Source organism: Globicephala melas, chromosome 15 (genome assembly GCF_963455315.2).
Source record: "Globicephala melas chromosome 15, mGloMel1.2, whole genome shotgun sequence".
Classification (NCBI taxonomy): domain Eukaryota; kingdom Metazoa; phylum Chordata; class Mammalia; order Artiodactyla; family Delphinidae; genus Globicephala; species Globicephala melas.
In genome coordinates, this window is record NC_083328.1 from 41,779,541 (window position 1) to 41,796,639 (window position 17,099).

The 17,099-nt window shown below is 58.2% G+C and overlaps 1 protein-coding gene across 8 annotated transcripts; it reads right to left on the reverse strand.

Annotated features, from left to right (window-relative positions):
* Nucleotides 1-2,072: 2,072 nt before the first annotated feature.
* NKX2-2 (NK2 homeobox 2) lies at nt 2,073-13,566 on the reverse strand. 8 transcript variants are annotated; one of them, XM_070043714.1, is made up of 5 exons: nt 13,470-13,566; nt 4,424-5,127; nt 3,196-3,507; nt 2,949-3,053; nt 2,073-2,253 (listed from the first exon to the last, which is right to left on the reverse strand). In XM_070043714.1, the coding sequence occupies exons 2-5, from the start codon at nt 4,680-4,682 to the stop codon at nt 2,117-2,119; spliced, it is 813 nt and encodes a 270-aa protein (XP_069899815.1). In that variant the 5' UTR covers nt 4,683-5,127; nt 13,470-13,566; the 3' UTR covers nt 2,073-2,116. The 8 variants fall into 8 exon arrangements, with proteins under 8 accessions (XP_069899815.1, XP_069899817.1, XP_069899816.1 ...); XM_070043715.1 differs by having other exon boundaries at nt 2,198-2,253; nt 2,949-3,093; XM_070043716.1 differs by lacking the exon at nt 2,949-3,053.
* Nucleotides 13,567-17,099: the final 3,533 nt, after the last annotated feature.

Below are 17,099 nucleotides of genomic sequence, written 5' to 3' on the forward strand. Positions count from 1 at the left end.
TCCATGGGGACCCGAGGACAGTGAGAGGCGGGCGTCGGGCCCACCTCCCCGGCTCCCAGCCGCCGGCGCGCACATCCAGACTGCAGGCTGGTAGGCCTAACCACTGCCCCAAATGCGCCCTCTACGAGCACACGTGGATGCCTGCGAGAATTTGGCCCTTCCACGCTGCCTCCTTCCCCTCTGGAGGCCGGGGGGGAAGCTCCTACGATCATTTTTGGCCCCCGGAAGTTCTGGGTCCTGCAGCAGTCAAAATCAACCAAGTCTTGGGGCTGTGCCTCAGGCCTCGTGACAACCCCACTCCAAGAGGCTGGAACTCTCACCTCCCCTGCTGACGGATGGGGGTAGAGGGCAGTTACAAGAGGAATGTTGAGTGATTGGTATCAGGGCAAGTTGGGCATTTGGCTATTGCAGACACACGATTTGGGGAGAATTCTCCTGGCCTTTGCAAAGAGCAAGAAATAAAACCCCAAACGTTTCCAAGCTGGTGTGGGGAACAAAGGTAGACTTTCCCGCATTTAGGAAAACCTGGAAAAACCCAGTCGAACCTGGAGATATGAAAGGACATTTAGGAGGATATTAGAAAGACTCCAGCGCCCTCAATTATCCAGGGGCAGCTGCGCAACGCGGGAATAACGTGTAATCACGTCCCCGGGCGTGTGGTGCTGAGTGCTATTGACGCGCAGATTTGGTCACACGGATAATCATGTTTGCTTTAGATATTGAATTAAATCTGATCATCAACTAGAGGTAGCGAGAACGTCAGCTGGGACCGCTCCCTTTGCTCGGCCTCCTCGCCCCCGCCCCCAGCCATGAAGGTGGAGCTCGAGAGAAAACCAGAGATACAGTTTCCGAATGGGGCCGACTTTCAATCCCGAGGCGTCTCGGAGCGCGGTCCGAGCTGCAGAGCCCCGGGTATTTTCGGAAATCCGCAAGATAGAGGAGACAGGCGCCCCTCCCCCCAAGTCCGCGGGGCCCTCTGAGACGCTCCCCGGCGCGGGCAAGTATGCGCCAGGGTCCTCCAGGGAGCTCTCCCTGAGGCAAAGGTGGGATGGGATCAGATCTCTAGCAGGGAAGGACCGTCCGCCTCCCCCGGGCGAACGAGGGCGGTTTGCTCACTTCTCGCTCCCCTTACCGCAGCCCAGGAGGCCGCGACGCACCACCCCACCCCCAGACCCCTACTTTCTAGCGAGCAATTCGCCCAGCTTCACGCCAGAGAGCTGGCCTGGGGGACCGCGCACAGCCAGATGCTAGGAGGGAACGAGGCGCGGCATCCAGTCCAGGGACAGAGGCGGGAAACTCGGAAAGAGTGGGGATGGAAGGAAGGCTGGTTATCAGGGATCGCCTCTGACTCCCGCTTCCTGGCTCTCCCCGGCTGAGGAGCCCAGGGAGGCCGCAGCACCTCCACCCACCCCGTAGTCTTCCGCGCCCGGGTCCCCGCGTCCCTCCTTGTAGCCAAAGCTTGGAGCGCCCCGAAACGCGCCCCCGGCCCCCGCGCCCAGGTCTAGGCCGCCTCCCGGCCGCGGATTTGCAAGGGGGTGGGGAGAGAAGCCGACCAGTCTCAACCTCAGCATCCCCTCCCCTCCTTAGCACGAGGTAAATCAAATGCAACAAAATGAAAGTCATCGAGTGTAGTGGCTTCAACAGCTCCTTAGGCTGAAGGAGCCACTCGTAGATTTGGGCGAGCGAGGGGGGCTTGCTCTTCTCGCCTTTGCGTTTTCCAAAGTCACTCTTCCTCCTGCGCCAGGGCGCTGCCGCCCGAATGCAGACCGCGCGTGAGGCCGAGAGACAGGCTGGGAGAGGCCGAGCGACCCCGGGCGGCGGGTCAGCCGCTCGCAGGCCCGAGGCCAGCGCTCCCGCGCGCGCCCGGAGTCCGAGGCGCGGGGCCTGGCCCGCACGCCCGGGAGAGGCCTGTTCCGAAGCCTCCCCAGCGCCTCGGGTGCTCCGGCTCCCAAGGGATGCGCTGGGGAGAGCGCGGCCAGCGGCCTGGCCCGGCTCCTTGCCCGAGACCTCCTTGCCCGGCGCAGGGCGACAAAGTAAGACAAACGGGAGGGCCGGGCTTGGTTTTTTTAAACACAGGATTTTTATTAAAATTCTTATTTAAAAAAATTGAAAGCTTTCAGCGCCCGGCGCTCTTGGGGAACCGCACGGAACCGCTGAGCTCCAAGTTCCGGGGCTCAGGACCCGGAGGATGGGGCAGGGGGCTTCTCGCTCGCCTACACATTTTTCCTTTTTCATATTTGAGAAATGTTTGCACTGAACAAAATAAAAAAAGAAGAGAAGAAAGCAGGGGTAACCAAATATAAGCAAACCAAAACAAACCACGAAGAAAGGAGTTGGGCCCTGAGGGGTACAGGCCCTTCCTGAAGGTCATTTTGGCAACAATCACCACCGATATTTACAACGAAAAGCGAAATCTGCCACCAGTTGTCAGAACGTTTACATGGCCATAAATATTTAGCATTTTCTTACTTTAAAAAAAATGGAGAAAAAAATCCTCTATATTTTTAAAGTGTTCTCCACTTGCTTCAGAAGAAGACGGCTGACAATATCGCTACTCACACAAACATATTTTACAAAATTCACAAAAGCGGGGCGGGGGGGGTCTTTTACTCCTTCTCAGGTGAGGACGTTAACGCTGGGACCATTCGGTCCCCGGGGAGAGGCAGAGAAGCGAAGCTGCGCAAACATTCTGTAAACTCGGCTTATGGTTCAGCCGTCTCCAAAGGTTCAAACGGAGAGAGGGATGGGGCGGAGCTGGGGGGTGGAATCTGCCTCTCCAAGGAGGTGCAGCAACCTCCTGGCGCCTCCCCAACGGAGCCAAGAGTCAACTCGACTCCAGAATAATAATTATAATATAATAACCACTGTAAGGGCCGAGTCCTCCTCGCCTCCGCCGCTGGGGTGGGGCCTGGGCCTGGGGCCGAGAGTCTCGGAGGGGCGACGCTCACCAAGTCCACTGCTGGGCCTGGACCAGGGGGTGTGCTGTCGGGTACTGGGGGGTGCCGGCCGAGCTGTACTGGGCGTTGTACTGCATGTGTTGCAGAGACTGCGCGCTGTAGGCCGAAAAGGGGATGCCCGCCTGGAAGGTGGCAGCTGCCAGGTCCTGGGCTTTGAGCGCGTGGCACGGTTTGCCGTCCCTGACCAAAACGGGCACGGCCACCCGGCGCGGCGAGGGCAGGGGCGTCACCTCCATACCTTTCTCTGCCCGGGCGCGCTTCATCTTGTAGCGGTGGTTCTGGAACCAGATCTTGACCTGCGTGGGCGTGAGGCGGATGAGGCTGGCCAGGTGTTCGCGCTCTGGCGCCGACAGGTACCGCTGCTGCCGGAAGCGCCGCTCCAGCTCGTAGGTCTGCGCCTTGGAGAAGAGCACCCGCCGCTTCCGCTTCTTGCCGGCGTCCCCTCCGCCGCCGGGGGTCTCCTTGTCATTGTCCGGTGACTCGTCGGCCGAGGGCTCCGGAGACTTGGAACTCGAGTCCTGGGGCGCCGCGCCGGCTGCCAGCCCATGCACTGGGGGAAAGAGAAGCCCATCAGGAGCCTGGAGGCCGCGCGCGGCCGGGCCCGACCCCGCGCGCCTTGGATCCTCCGTGCGCCCTCGGGCCTGTGCGCCCCGCAGCCAGGCCCCACTGCCTTCGCCCTGACCCCCGCCCTGCTCCACGCCTGACAAAATCGTCGGTGTCCGCCCCGGGGAAAGAGAAGAAGCGGCAGGAGTAGGGGCTCGGTGCTCCAGTTTCTAGGGGTTTGACCAGTGTGGGTGCGTATTTTTGGGGGGGGTGGAGTGGCGCGCGGAGATCATCGCGGGTTAAGGGCTCCGGCCCCCTTAAGCAGTTTCCTCTCTGGAGAGACGTGGGCAGATTTTTAAAAGAAAAAACCCACAATCCCGGCATTGATCGGCTCGGCCATTTAAGGCAGGTTTTGGGGGCTTTCGTTTCTGCTTTCCGACTTTCTGGACACCCTCCGCACCGCACAAAGCGTCCTCTATGAAGTGCAGGGGGCAGGGTGAGCTATTTATACCCGGGCCACCCTCTCCCCGTATCCCGAGGCAGGCTGGCTCGCTCCACTGCTCCAGGCCAGTCCTTCCCGGCTGTCGGAATGGGGGAGGGGGGCTCCGGCCGGAGCCGTCAGTTCTGGTTGGCGTCTGTAACCAGCCCTTGGGAGGTATTCCCCTCCCCTTCTTCCTCCTAATTTCTCTCTTTGGAAGAAATATCTGAGACCAAGTCTCCTTCCCGGACTAGGGGGGGGGGGTCTGACGAAGAGGGAAGAGGTAGGGCATCCCAAACAAACGTTAGGCATCTTTCTGGGGGCGCAGGGTGAGGGATCCGGCTTACAAGGCTCCATCCCTTTTCTCCCCGCGGGCGTGCGGCCCAGGCTGCGGCCACAGTAGCAGAGGCGGTCACAGCCGCGGCGGCCAAGTTTCGCTACTTACGGGAGTACTGGAGGCCCTCGGTGCTGGCCAGCCAGCGCGTGTACGGGTTGTCGCTGCTGTCGTAGAAGGGGTTCTTTAGGGGCAGGCTCTGCACCGTGTCCAGGGCGCCCTGCCCCAGCGGCCCGGCCCTCTTGGCGGGCTCCGGCCCCTCGCTCTCCTCCTCTGGCCCTTCGGCCACCGAGCCCTCCTCATCGTTGGTGTCCGGTAGGTCCAAGATGTCCTTGACCGAAAACCCCGTCTTTGTGTTGGTCAGCGACATGGCCGGGACCCCGCAATTTATGCCGCAAAGTTGTAGCTTCACTTGGTCAATTCCTTGCGCTCTCAGTAGGGGCGGGGGAGGGGGTATGGGGAGAGGGGTTGGGGGAGGGGAGGGGGGATGGGCTTTAATTATTGAGATTATTATGTTTAAGAAAAAGAAAGAAACTCTGGGAAAGGGGAGAAAAAGAAAGAAAGAAAGAAAGAAAAAGCCCAAGGCGTTGCCTGTGTCTTCTCTGCAAGCACGCGGAAATGGACGCGGGGAGCCGGGCGGCCTGCGCGCCAGCGCTGCGGGCCGGGCCCGAGTTTGTAACTCCAGGAGGGGTGCCAAGGCGGCGTCAGCTCCGGCTCCGGCGGCCGCTCAGCGCGCGGTGGCGGCTGGTGGCGAGGAAAAAATGGGCCATTGCCCGAGCGATCAGTCCATATAAGGCTGGGCTCCACTCACGAACCTGGGGAGAGGGGGGGAAGAGGGGGAGAAAGAGAGGGAGGGAAAGATAGAGGGAGGGGGAGGGAAAGGGGGGAGGAAAGGGGGGAGGGAAAGAGAGGGAGGGAGGGAGGGAGGGAGAGCGAGAGAAGGGTGGAAAAAAGGGGGAGGGAGACATTAAAACGCAAAGGTTGGACACGTGTGGGCGGGTCTTGGAAGTCAAGTGGATGAAGACTGTATTTGCAGATGTGAAATTGTGGGTTTTGGGGAGCTCCGCGCTCCCAGCCAACGGCCCTCTAGAGCAAGATGAGAGGTGTAACGTGTCAATTAATTGCAAAGACGGGGCGAGCCTTTCTTACCCAGTATTTACATACAAAGGACCGCCGCGTCGCTCGCGAGTCCACACACTTGAAAGGGCAGTTTTAACAAATTGCATCTTTTTTAAAAAAGCGGGGGAGGAGGAAAGAAAACAAAACAGAAACCCGGAGGAGGAGAGAAAAACAGAATCCTCCTTAACGTTCACCGGTTCCTACCTCCCCGCCCACGCGCGCCTGCCCCCAGCAAGCCGGAAAATTGGCGATTTGTGGCGCCTTTGGAAAAGGGGGAGGGGGCGCAGGCTGAGCCGCGGAAATCTCTCCTTCCCATCGCTGGCCGTTCCCTAAACAAGATCCGGTTCAAATGGCAAGAGCCCAACTTCTGTAAGCCTCCTAGGTCAATATTTTGGTTGAGGCTTAAGGATGAGTACTAGAAATGACAAGGCAAGTAATTGATTCTAGTTAAACGCCGAAAGAGCCCGAAACCCAGGAGAGGAATCGGCTCGGGGCCGGCCGGAGCCACCACCAAGCGACACCACCTCCCCCGCCCCGACACCCTTTATTTGCTAAAGACATTTATTTCCTTCTCCCCGCCTCCCTCCCCTCTCCCCCTCCCCCCAGCTCTGTGCTGCTGAGCAGGACCGCGCAGTTCACTTTCTGCTTTGCGGGCGCCCGGGGTGGGGTGGTGGGGGTGGGGAAGTCTCCCTCGGGCCGCGATCAGCCCGGCCCCACCGCCTCCGGCCCCGCGGGCCGCGATCTCAGGGTGGAGGGAAGGGCAGGCGGCTCCGCGCCCTTCCTGCCCCCTATTATGCCTCCCTTTCCAGCCTCCAGCGGTGGCAGAGCGGGGTGGGGGGGGGCAAGGGTAGAGGGGAGGGGGGAGGGGCGGGTGCGCTGTCTCCAGCCGGGGTGAGGACCCCGAAAACCGCGGGGAAGGGGGTCGCAGGGCGGGAGGTGCTGCTGAGTTCTCTCCGGAGTTTTCTTCTCCCCAGGGAGTCCTTTCGGACGCACCAGGGGCGAGTTCAGAGGACACGCTCCAGGCTCCCAGCTTGCGTGAGGTTTGTGTGCGGGTCCCAGCTCCGGGCCGGCCTGGGAAATGCACTTTCCCGGGACAGCACCACCTCCTCGGCGCCGGTGAGGAAAAATCCAGGCCGCACTTCCCGCCCCTCCTTCCAGTTTTTTTTTTTTTTTTTTGCGCGAGGTAGGTTTGCTACCTGATGCTCATCCGCCCCAGAGGAGCGTCTGGACGGTGCTTGGCCTGGGGGCGGGGAGGGACGGAGAAGGCCGCGGCGGGGGTCGGGGTCTGCCCACCCCCAAGCCCTCCGCCGGGGCCGCCTCCACGCCGGCGAGCACAGCGCCGGCGCCCGTACTCCCCGCTCGCAGCTGCGGCCGCCGCGCCCCGGCCGCCCCCGAGTTACCAGCGTCCGGCGAGGGCGCCTCTCCCCGAGCCGCTCGGCGGCTTTCTGCAGCCCTCGCTGCCTCGCCCCCAGTATGTGACGCGGGTGACAATGGCCCAGGTTAGAGGGAGCCCCTCGTCGGCGCGTCCTGGGTGGTCGGACCCGGGCAAACACAAATACAAACCGATTGCTAAGCTGCGGACAATGAGCGAAATGTAGACAAATGTCCCGCTCCCGTTGGAAGCCTTTGTCCCGGCTCGGTTTTTGCATTTATTTCAGTGGAGAAATAATACATGATTGACGCTCTCTTTCAATGTGTCCTAACTGTTTGGAATAAATCTAAGGTTGTTCCTAGTTGTCATGGCATTCAACCCTTTTCAGTGGACTATCTCTTCATTCATTTCTGAATCCGTCCACGATATTAAGGAAACCCCTTCATGTCGACGCTCCCCATTCCTCTTTCTCCTACTTTTCCTTTTCTCCTTTCTCCCCCTCCTTCCGCCCTTTCCCCTTTCCTTCCCCCTTTCCTTGCCCCTTTCCTTCCCCCCTTCCCCCCCTGCAAGAATTAGAAACTGGTTTGAATCGTGTTCCTTGAACCCATTACTTTTCGTGCTTTTTTCCCCTCTTTCTCTTTCCAGTCTGCCTTTCCCAGCCTCCATCCTCCTTGCCTCTCCCTCCCCCCTCTCACTCGGGAGCTCTCTGCCCCGTCCAGTCGGAGGAGGGAAGTTGGGTTTCCAGGCATCACAGAGGCCCAGAGTTTGGAAACAGGGGCTGTCGGGCCTACCCCAGCCATTGTTACTCAGCTGCTAAATAAATAACTAGCGAGGAAAAGTTCCTCAACCCAAGCTTTGCAGAAAAAATCATCCTGGTCACTCCTCTTATTCCTCTGTCCCAAGCGAGGGGTGTCTCTTGGGGACCAGGGTAGGCTCTAGGAAGGGCCAGAAAGGAGTCTGGTTGGGCCACGCCAATTCTTGGGTTGGGTGAGAAATGTCCCCTTTGGCAAGAAGTGACTCTTCTGCGTATCCATCTTTGGGAGGGGTGCCCCCAGACCCCTCCACGGAGCCTGCGCAGTTCCTCGTCTGGGAACCACCTAGTTCCACTTCGCTCCCAACTTCTCCCTTCCCCCATAGTGGCCTTTCTCCCAGGATCTCATCAGCACTGCCGCAGTGGGTCATGTCCCCCCCCCGGCCCCTGAGAGCCTGCACTTCGGGCAGAGCACCTTGGAGACAACTGTTTTCCTACAGGGGGATCCAGCCTCCTGGAAACTGAAGCGGGAGCGCTGACAACCGCGCCCTGAGAAGGCTCCCGGCCCAGTTCACTGAGGCGGGGCTCCGCACAGCGCCGGCCCCTTGGCCTCGACGGGCCTGAGCTCTCCCACACCACAGGTCGTAGGGCCCCCTTCCTTGCTGGAGCACTTGCGGGACCACACTCCCCCGCCCGCACAGACCGTGTTCTGGGTCTCTGCTCCCTCCTCCATCCTCACCCCTGCTAGTTTTTCCTGCCCCTGACCTTGGGGCTGCGGAGCAGGGAGGGAACCCGAGGGAGCCTCAGCCTGGCCTCGCGAAGCCACGCTCAGCGCCCTGCGGAGCCCGATGCGCTGTGCTCAGTGTCTCCCTCCTGGGACCTCGCGAATCCATTTTGCCCAGCGCTCCGTCGCCGGTGCCGTTCCCGCGTCCGCTTCCAAAGCGCTGACATTTGCAATTGAAAAGGCGCAGGGAGACCGCCGGGAGGCCCGTAATTGAAGGGGAGAAACTCGGCTTGTTAGAGGAAGATCATAAAATGCAAGTCCCCCAGGAGTGGTCTGCGGACGCCGGGAGGCCGGCGGGGGACCAGCTGGCAGCTGGGGGCAGGTCCGGTGCCCAAAGCACGCTCCAGGGTCTCCCGGACCTCATGTGACCCGAGGAGCAGGGCCAGGCACCAAATGAACTTTTACACACAAATTAAACAGGTGATTGCATCCGGAGGGCTCCCCAAGAGGTCTCGCTGGGAGCACCACAGCCTGGTCTTTTCGAGCCAGGGGTCTCCTGCTCAGCGAGATCCCGCACACTTGGTCGAGAGTACCAAGCCCCACGCCCCTGGCCCCTCCAGAGTCCTTATTAGTGTCCCCGCTATCCCCACCCTATCGGCTCTGAACATATCCGTGTCCTCTGGCACCAGTTCAGCTCTGCTTGGATGTGCTCGGCTCCCCAGGTCCGGATTCTTCAGTAGCTTCTTTCCGGGTTCCATCTTGCAGCCAGGAGAGGACAATGTCCTGGGTTCCATCGTGTTTGGGTTTGGGCTCTGGGCTCTGCCGCCGGCGTTGCGGGAGCTCCTGAGCGCTCAGCCTTGGGCCTTCTGCTGCGAACTTGGGGAGAAGTTGAGACGGTGCTGAAAGTTTGATGGCAGCTGGTCTGGGCCGGAGGGAGACATGTTTTGCCCTCTTTGGTGTGCGACAACCACCGAGTACCCCTGCCAGGGTCACCCGAGCAGCCAGAGGTCCCCTGCCCCGGATATTTATGCTCGGCGCTGGGGCTCCAGCTTCCTTACAAATCTCGAGCTCTACCTCCCTTTTTCCCACGTTTGGGACGAGCTCAGAGGGCGTCGCAGGCCCCGAGGGGAGGTGGGGGAGAGGAGGAAGAGAATCTTCCTCCTCGCAGGCTGGAAGAATCCCTCTTAGGAGGCTTCCCAGGCCGCTCAGCTCCTCTCTGCGGCTCGGGGTTCTGGAGGGATGGGAGCGCAGGCGCTGGTGAGGGCGCGGGGGAGGTGAACCACCGCCGGAGGCCCGGGCGGGAGGCGAATGTACACAGGGTAAGTGGCCCCACTCCAGGACAAGTGGCCCTCCAAGTCGGCCCAGTGTTTACCTGTTTACTTTCGCAGGTAGCTCAAACACGAGCGCCTTTTCTGAGCTCCGGAGCACGGGGGCGGCCCTGGTGCGCCCGGGTCCCCAGCTCCTTGCGCCCGCGCACCGCAGTTTGACGCCCCCTGTTGGGGGAGGGGTGAGCTCTGAACAGCAGCAAACAAGGCAGGAAAGGAAGGCCCTTTGGGAAAATGAGGAGAGGCCTGGGCACACCCCACGCGTGGGAGCCTGGCTCGGTGTGCCTGTGGGTGAGGCGGGCTGGTGGGGCGCCCCCAGCGCCCCCAATCCCCGTTCCTCTCTCAATCTCAGAAGGCTTCTTGGCTTGAAGGCCTCTTGGGAGGCGCTCTGCTCACATCTTTCCCCTTTCAGGCTGGTGAGAGCTTGCTGGGTAGGCGCCTCCTCTAGAGGAATTTAGGGCAGAAAAAGTCCGGGGGGAGTACCTTGAGGACCACTGTAAAACGGGGGTGGCCTCGAGGAGCCCAAAGCCTCGCAGCCCCAGGCAGCACGCCTCACCCTCCCCATCCACAAAAGTGCGACCAGTCATTAAAAATACAAGGTCTTTCCCATTATTTGGAAATACTAATTTGACTTCATTTCTTTTCTTTCTTTTTTGGAATGAAAAGAGGTTGAAAAGAAACTCCTTTCCTGGTACAGTACATGGCCGAGCGGGTCCCCTGCACATCCCATCTCAGATAACAGCCTTCAAGTGGATTAGTTTATTGTCTGGTTAGCGCCAAGGTGCAAGCGTTTGTCTTCATTCACTCTAGAAACAAAGCGCATTGCACCTTCCTTCTCCGCGAGGATTAGCCGCGCTGGACACAAAGGTTTTGTTGGAGGGGAAAGGTTTATTTTATCTCGGGTTGGAGACTCGGAGCGTGGCATGCACTCGAAATCAACGGGGACAGAAAATGTCTCCCCATCTGGTCCCCGAGCTTGGCGATAAAGACGCCCACCTTTAAGATGCACTCCTCCAAGGTATCCCATGGCAGCTTCAACTCCAGGTGGGGGAACGGGGGCTGCTGGAAGCAAGAGTGTCAGCTCTGGCCGCCGGTTGAAAGATGTCGAGGAGTGTGGCCCAGGGTACCACCTGAAGCAGGACCTTTCCCAACCAGAAAACTGAAAGGCAGGCTCATCTCTGGTGGATCCTGGCACCAACTGGCATCACCTTCTGCCCCCGAAGGAAGCTGAGGTCCCTGGAAGTCCCTGCAGGCTGTGGGGGCGGGAAGCAGAATGGAGCGGCTGGATGGGGGAGGCCTACAGCCCTATCAGTGAGGCCAGATCAGAACAGGTGCAAATCTCTGGCAGAAGAGACCCACAGCCAGCGGACAGATGGACCAGAAAGTAGGGACTAGTGTGAAGGGAAAGGAAATCTCAGTCCACTTTGGGTTCAAGTCAAAGGTGAGTTTTCTCTTTCTTTGATTCATATTGTGTTAACTCTTACCACAGGAGGTAAGAGTGAGGGCACCTCCCAGAAGGACAGTCCTCCCAAGTCACCAAGAAGATGTTGGGCAGAGAAGTTTTCCAGGCCCAGAGACAGAGCTCAGATTCTGTATCTGACCCCCCTTTTCCCCCTTCCCCGCTTCCTCAGGAGCACCAGGAACTCTATAAAGCCATGGAGAGAACTGACCTAGGGACCTAGAGCCTGGAGTCTCCCTGCAATTGTGGGCGCAGGGCGCAGGCATCCTTCTGAGCTATCTCCCCCTACTCTTCTTCAAGGTGAAATACACAACACTTTACCAATTATCTGGCTTAAAAAAAAAAAGGCAGACATTTCCTGAGGACATAAATTGTAATAGAAATTAGGATTTCTCTTTTTATTAATCAGCCTCATTGTGTGGGCGTAAGACCCCGCGGACATATGGTAGGACTTTGATAAATGCGCTTTAATGAGATCTTTGAAAACGCATCCAATAAAATAAAAGGCGAGAAAAGCCGTTTAACTTTCATGGATGTTAAACTGAACACGAAATGTGGCTCGGGGCGCGCTGCAAAATGGAAAGGGCCTTCCTCCAATATTTTCTTTAAAAACGTAGCTCTAAGCCCCCCTTAGGCCAAATGAGCCCGTCCCAGCCAATCCATTGTCACCGGTTTATTGGGGAACCAAACGGCACGTCCCCCCGGGCTCACCCCTTTGCTTTATTCGTTCGCGCTTCTCTAATGATTAAATATGTTACAATGAGATTACGCATCGTCAATGTTGCCTTCAGGAACGTTTGTCCAGCCAAGTTCGACCTTCCCCCGATAAGGGTGATTTCAATGCAGGAGATCTGGGTTTCTCAAGGAAACAGGGCGCCGAAAGCACGTTCTTATCTGAATTTACTTCTTAACACGTGACAAAATCATTACAAGACTTCGAAAATCCAGCGGCCTCTCCCAACGGGTCAGTACTCAGCACTTAGAGCTGGGCCAGGAGGGCTCTGTGCCATGTAGCGCTCGTCGGCGCGGGGAGGCCGCGCTCCCAGCCTGCGCGGAACCTGGCAGCTGTGCCTGGAGAGCGAGGAACCGACCCACGAGGCCCTCGGGCACCAGCGGGAGGGGGTTCCTGGGACTCTCCCTCTCACTTCTCCAATCTGAGCACCCGAGGTCCACAGCCCTCCTCCAGACGCAACGCCCCCTTCCCACCCCCAAGCGCCACCAAGATCGAGAAGGCGCGAGAGGCGCGCCAAAGGGCCTCCTTGCAGAGTGTGTGTATGGGGGGGCAGAGGGGGCGCCCCTCGGAGACCAGGGCCTCAGCAGAGCCCACTGAGGCTCATTTCCGATCCTCTGGCGATCTCTACTGACACAAATGAGAACTGTCTGGCGCCTGGCGCGGTCCCCTCAAAGTCCAAGCTTGAGCCGCCTCAAAGACCCCCCGACCCCTGCTCGGCCCCCAGCCCTGGTCCTTCCTGCCGGCGACTCCCGCCCCTCGCCTTCCTCCTCCTCCTCACCCCCCACCCCGTGGCCCAGTTCCGCCCGAGGAGCACCTCTTTCTCCTCTAGGCGCCATCTCCAAATTACCTTGGGGACATCGCCTCGTCCTGCAGCCCCATGCCGACCCTTGCGCACACCGGGGAGACTTACCCGGCGGAGGCGGGGCGGAGGCGCTCCCTTCCCGGCAGCGGCCCCGGCGGCCCAGGAGCCTACGGAGCCGACGGTGGGGAGGGGCCCGAGGCGCGCGGCGCGCCCGCTCCGCCTCCCACTCCCGACGCTGCGGCGACAGCCTCGCCGAATCTCCAGGCGCGCCTTTATCTAGTCCCCCACCTCCCCGGCGCCCCTCCTCCGCCGCGCCCTCCCGGGCGGGGCTCCGAACCTCGCCGCGCCTCTCCTCCTCGCCATCCCCTCCAGCCGCACCTGCCGGTCCCGGCGGTCCCGCTCCCCGGCGGGCGGGAAAGTGCGCGGCGGCGGGAGCACCTGGCTTCGGAGGCAGGTAAAACTTTTCCGGGCCGCGGGCGCGGCGGGCGGGGCCCGGTCCCAACCCGAGCGCCCCCCTCGTGACCAGCGGAGCCGGCGGCGGACCTGAGACACCCGGCACTTGCCCACCTGCTGCTTCCGGACCCCCGCGGATGGGCGACCGAGCCAAGGCGAGAGCCGCGAGAGGGGGCCGCACAGGCGGGCGCGCGGGGGACACCGAGACCCCTCTCCCCTGGCCCGCGGCAGGACGCCGGCCCGGAGCGCGTTCCGGTCCCCCGCAGCTAAGGATGCCCGCGCGGGGTCTGGGGCCGGGGGAGCTACGGTGCTCGCCCGACAGCCGGGGGCGACGCTGGGCTCCTGTACGTCTCCCCGCGCAGCCGCGCGCCCCGCGCCCCCCGACCACCCCCGGCCGCGCGCTCGAGCGGGAGGCTCACCTGGAGCGCGGCTGCGCCTGGAGCCCCGGCCCGCGAGCGCGCAGATCCCCGGCCGGCCGCTCTTTATCCTGAGCCACCGGCGGCTGCAGAGCCGCGGGCGCAGGGGCACTGGCGCGGCGAGCCCTCCCCCTCCTGGCTCCGGCTCCGTGCCCGGCGGCCCCACCCTCCCGGCTCCGGCCCCGCGGCCGTAGCGCAGCCCCAGCGGAGGGGGCCGCTCCCCCGCGCCTCGCGCTCTGTTTGTTTTCCTTGCCCGACTGACGTGAGTCAAAATATTGGCCATATGTTCAGCGGTAATAAATTGGGTATGAGCGCAAACACACTTCGGCTTCGATGGCTCTTTCAGCTGCCACATGGCCGGCTTGGAAGGAGGGGGCGCTGCCACCTTGCTGCGGCCCCATCCCCAACCAGGCGGGTGGGTCCCTCTCCTGAGCGCCCCTCGGAGCTGGAGATCTGGGACCCCGGGGCTCTCCTCTCCCTCGCCCCTCCTGCGTCCCCAGCGGTACCTCGGACCTCGCAGCTCCCAGCGAGCCCGGCTGCTGCCTAACAAGGTCGCCATCTATAAATTGCTCGGTCGCTAAGACGCCATAAAACCGAAGGGCCAGATGTGGCACGTTATTTATGTGTGAAACTGCGTTTACACTAGATAGTCGATCCAAGGCCGATAGCACGGCTCGGCGGGAGGTCACAGACCTCTAGCCCCAGGCTCCTGGCTCCTCCCCCAGCACACTCCCCACCTCCAGATTGAGGGGTGTTGGTCTTTCTGGGAGAGGGATTCAGCTCTGCGGCCCAGGAAGAAAGTGATTTCAATGCACTTGTGCCAAGGTGCCACCTGTCCAGGATTAGAAGCAGACTCTGGGATTTATTTCTGTAGCTTTTCTGTTCCTTTTTTTTTTTTCATAGAGCCTGGGAGGCTGTTTTATTTTCCAGGCAGTTGATACGTCCCGTGAGACTTTGGTGTGAATAGGAAAGGTGGTATGTGAAAGCTGAAGATGTTCAACCCTGCAGGTTGGTGGGATTTGAGGGCCGGAGCCTCCTGACCTCTAGGGAAGGATTTTTTTGGAGGGGAGGCAGAGATGGAAGTGGAACAGTTCACCTGGCTGAAGGAGCACCTGAGATTATTCCTACCTCAAGCCTGACTGTGGACTCCAGTGTCACATGTCACCCACCTTATTTAAAAGGCAGCCAAGGCACTCAGACAGAGGTAATCCTACGTTGGACGTGATATCCGAGTGGCCCTGTGTGATTCCGGAAAGGGAGGTCAATACTGTGTAGTAACAGAAAACAATTGTTCCATTTTTCTCCTCCAGAGGGTGGCCTTGGGGCTGCATGTCCCCAAACTGGTCACCTCACACTTTACTCACACGAATTCATTAAGAGTCATTGTCTCTCCTGTGCCATTATTTTACTACTTCTTGAAGTGAACCAAATTCCCTCTATGGTTAATAAGCACTGAGCCGGGCCCCCTACCTTCCTTTTCATCTTCAGAACGCCTGGGGTTCCCTGAATGACATCTTCCATCTGGCCAAGGAAAATCAGAGATGAAAAATGTTGCCCGACTGCAGGGAAAAACATAAGCATTTGACTTCACTATTACAAGTTACCCTGGGTCTGTGTTCACTGGATAACTGTCCTTAGTGGCACTTAAGGGTAGAAAAATGATGCTGTTGAAAGGGGTGGGAGAGAAGGGGAGAAGGGATATGGGGTGGGGGTGGGGGAGAAACCCATTCAACAGGTGCAAAAAAGAGCTATAAAATGAACCTCTTAACCTGAAGTGTAGAGCACAAACAGTGCCTCTCCAGATTTGCTCTCCTGGACCTTACAGTGAACTCCCAGAAATCTTTACTGCAGAGAAATCTGGGACTTCACTCAAGCCTGCTGGAGTTGTTAATCTTGGAAAATGACTACTGCATTTCACTCTTTTTTCTTGGATTTTAAATCTCTACTTATGGTTCAAAACAAAATCTAGAGTGTAGTTTTGGGTTTACATCACCTCCAAGTGTAAACTCTGTAATCACTGATAAATCACTTCTCTGGGTGAAAATGTTGCTTCATGCCCAAAATTGGACAAAGGTATTTGAAGACAGACCTTCATATTTGTAGTCCTCACAGGGAGGGGCATCTTTGTCTAACAAGTGTCCCATAGAGAGGCTCATCTTTTTTCCCTGCCCTTCTTACTGATGACTGCTATGTAGTGAATGGGGATACAGACAATGAGCTTAGAAAGCCAGTGCTTGGTGTTCTCAGGTGGAAAACTGAGAGACCTGAAACAAAGAGCACATCAAGTCCGTCGTTATATAATTCCCTTTTGGGGAAAAACTAGTTAAAAATAGCAAATGTACCAGGGCATCAACTAGGTAATTGATAATAAAAATCCATCACAAAGGAAATGCAGTGGGGAGCAAGATTTAAATAAAATATAACTGCTTAGGTAAACTCACACGTCCTCTCTTTGAGCTTAACTAGCAATCCAGTACTGAATTTGGTACACATAATTGTCCTCAGACCTAAACAGATGTCATGCAGTGTCTTTTCTTAGTTCCATTGTGTTTTATGCCATTATTACTTCAGAGACATTCCTATCCTACCCATGGACTCAAAACTCATGGACTTTTCTATGGGAAAAACCTTCTTCTGCAAAGTTCTCCAAAGGTATCAGCTGCAAGGTGATGCTCTGAGAGTGAGTAGTTCCCGGTACTTACAAGTAAAAATCAACCCAAACAAAAACTTTATACTGCGTTGAACCCAGCTAGGAAGGATATAATTGCATTGTCTTGAGAAGAGCTACACAGTCGTTCCTGTGGAGAGAGTTCCTTGCTCCTTACAGCTGCTTGGGCTGCTGTGAAGTCCAGTCAGTCAAGGAAGGCAGGTGCCTTGTTTGTGCTTTACTTGGGCATCATGCATGGTGGCCAGAGTAGCTCCACCGAGGTGAGAGCTGAGATGGACTTGGAGGAAAGTCAGTGCCCACCACCCCCGACAATGAGGGGCTGTCAGGAAGCTTGGACCATCTGCAGAGATCATCATAATGCAAAATGGGGTATGGAGGAGACTCTGCAGATGGTTGATGCCCCTTCCAGTGTCCTCAGCCAGAGAAAGCGTCAGTTGAGCTCATCCGACATGAATTCCTGGTCTACTTTATCTGAAAGCAGATCTGCTTCTTTTCCTCCAGTGCATCCCTCAACAGAGCCAGAAGGCAGATGACATAGTCTAATGAGGCTCTTGGGCCCCCAGAGGCTGAGAATGATACCAGCTCTCTCTAATGTCCTGCACGGAACTGGGGATGAGCAAACACAGCGGGACACAAAGAATTTTGTTAAAGCATTGGCAGCAGCTGAGAAATTTGGTGCCACATGTAAGATCTTCAAGAAGTAAAAATCAAATTCATCTAGAGATAGAAACTAGACTAGTGGTTGCCTAGGACTGGGGCGGGGGGCATGGGGAGGCTGGGGAGTGATGGCTAAGGGGTGGGTTCTTTTGGGGGTAATGAAAATGTTCTAAAAATGATGGTGGTGATCGTCATACAACTCTATGAATATACTAAAAGCCATTGAATCGTGGACATTAAATTGGGTGAATTGTGTGGTATGTGAACTATATCTCAATAAAGCTGTTCAAAAAATGAAGTGCATTTCT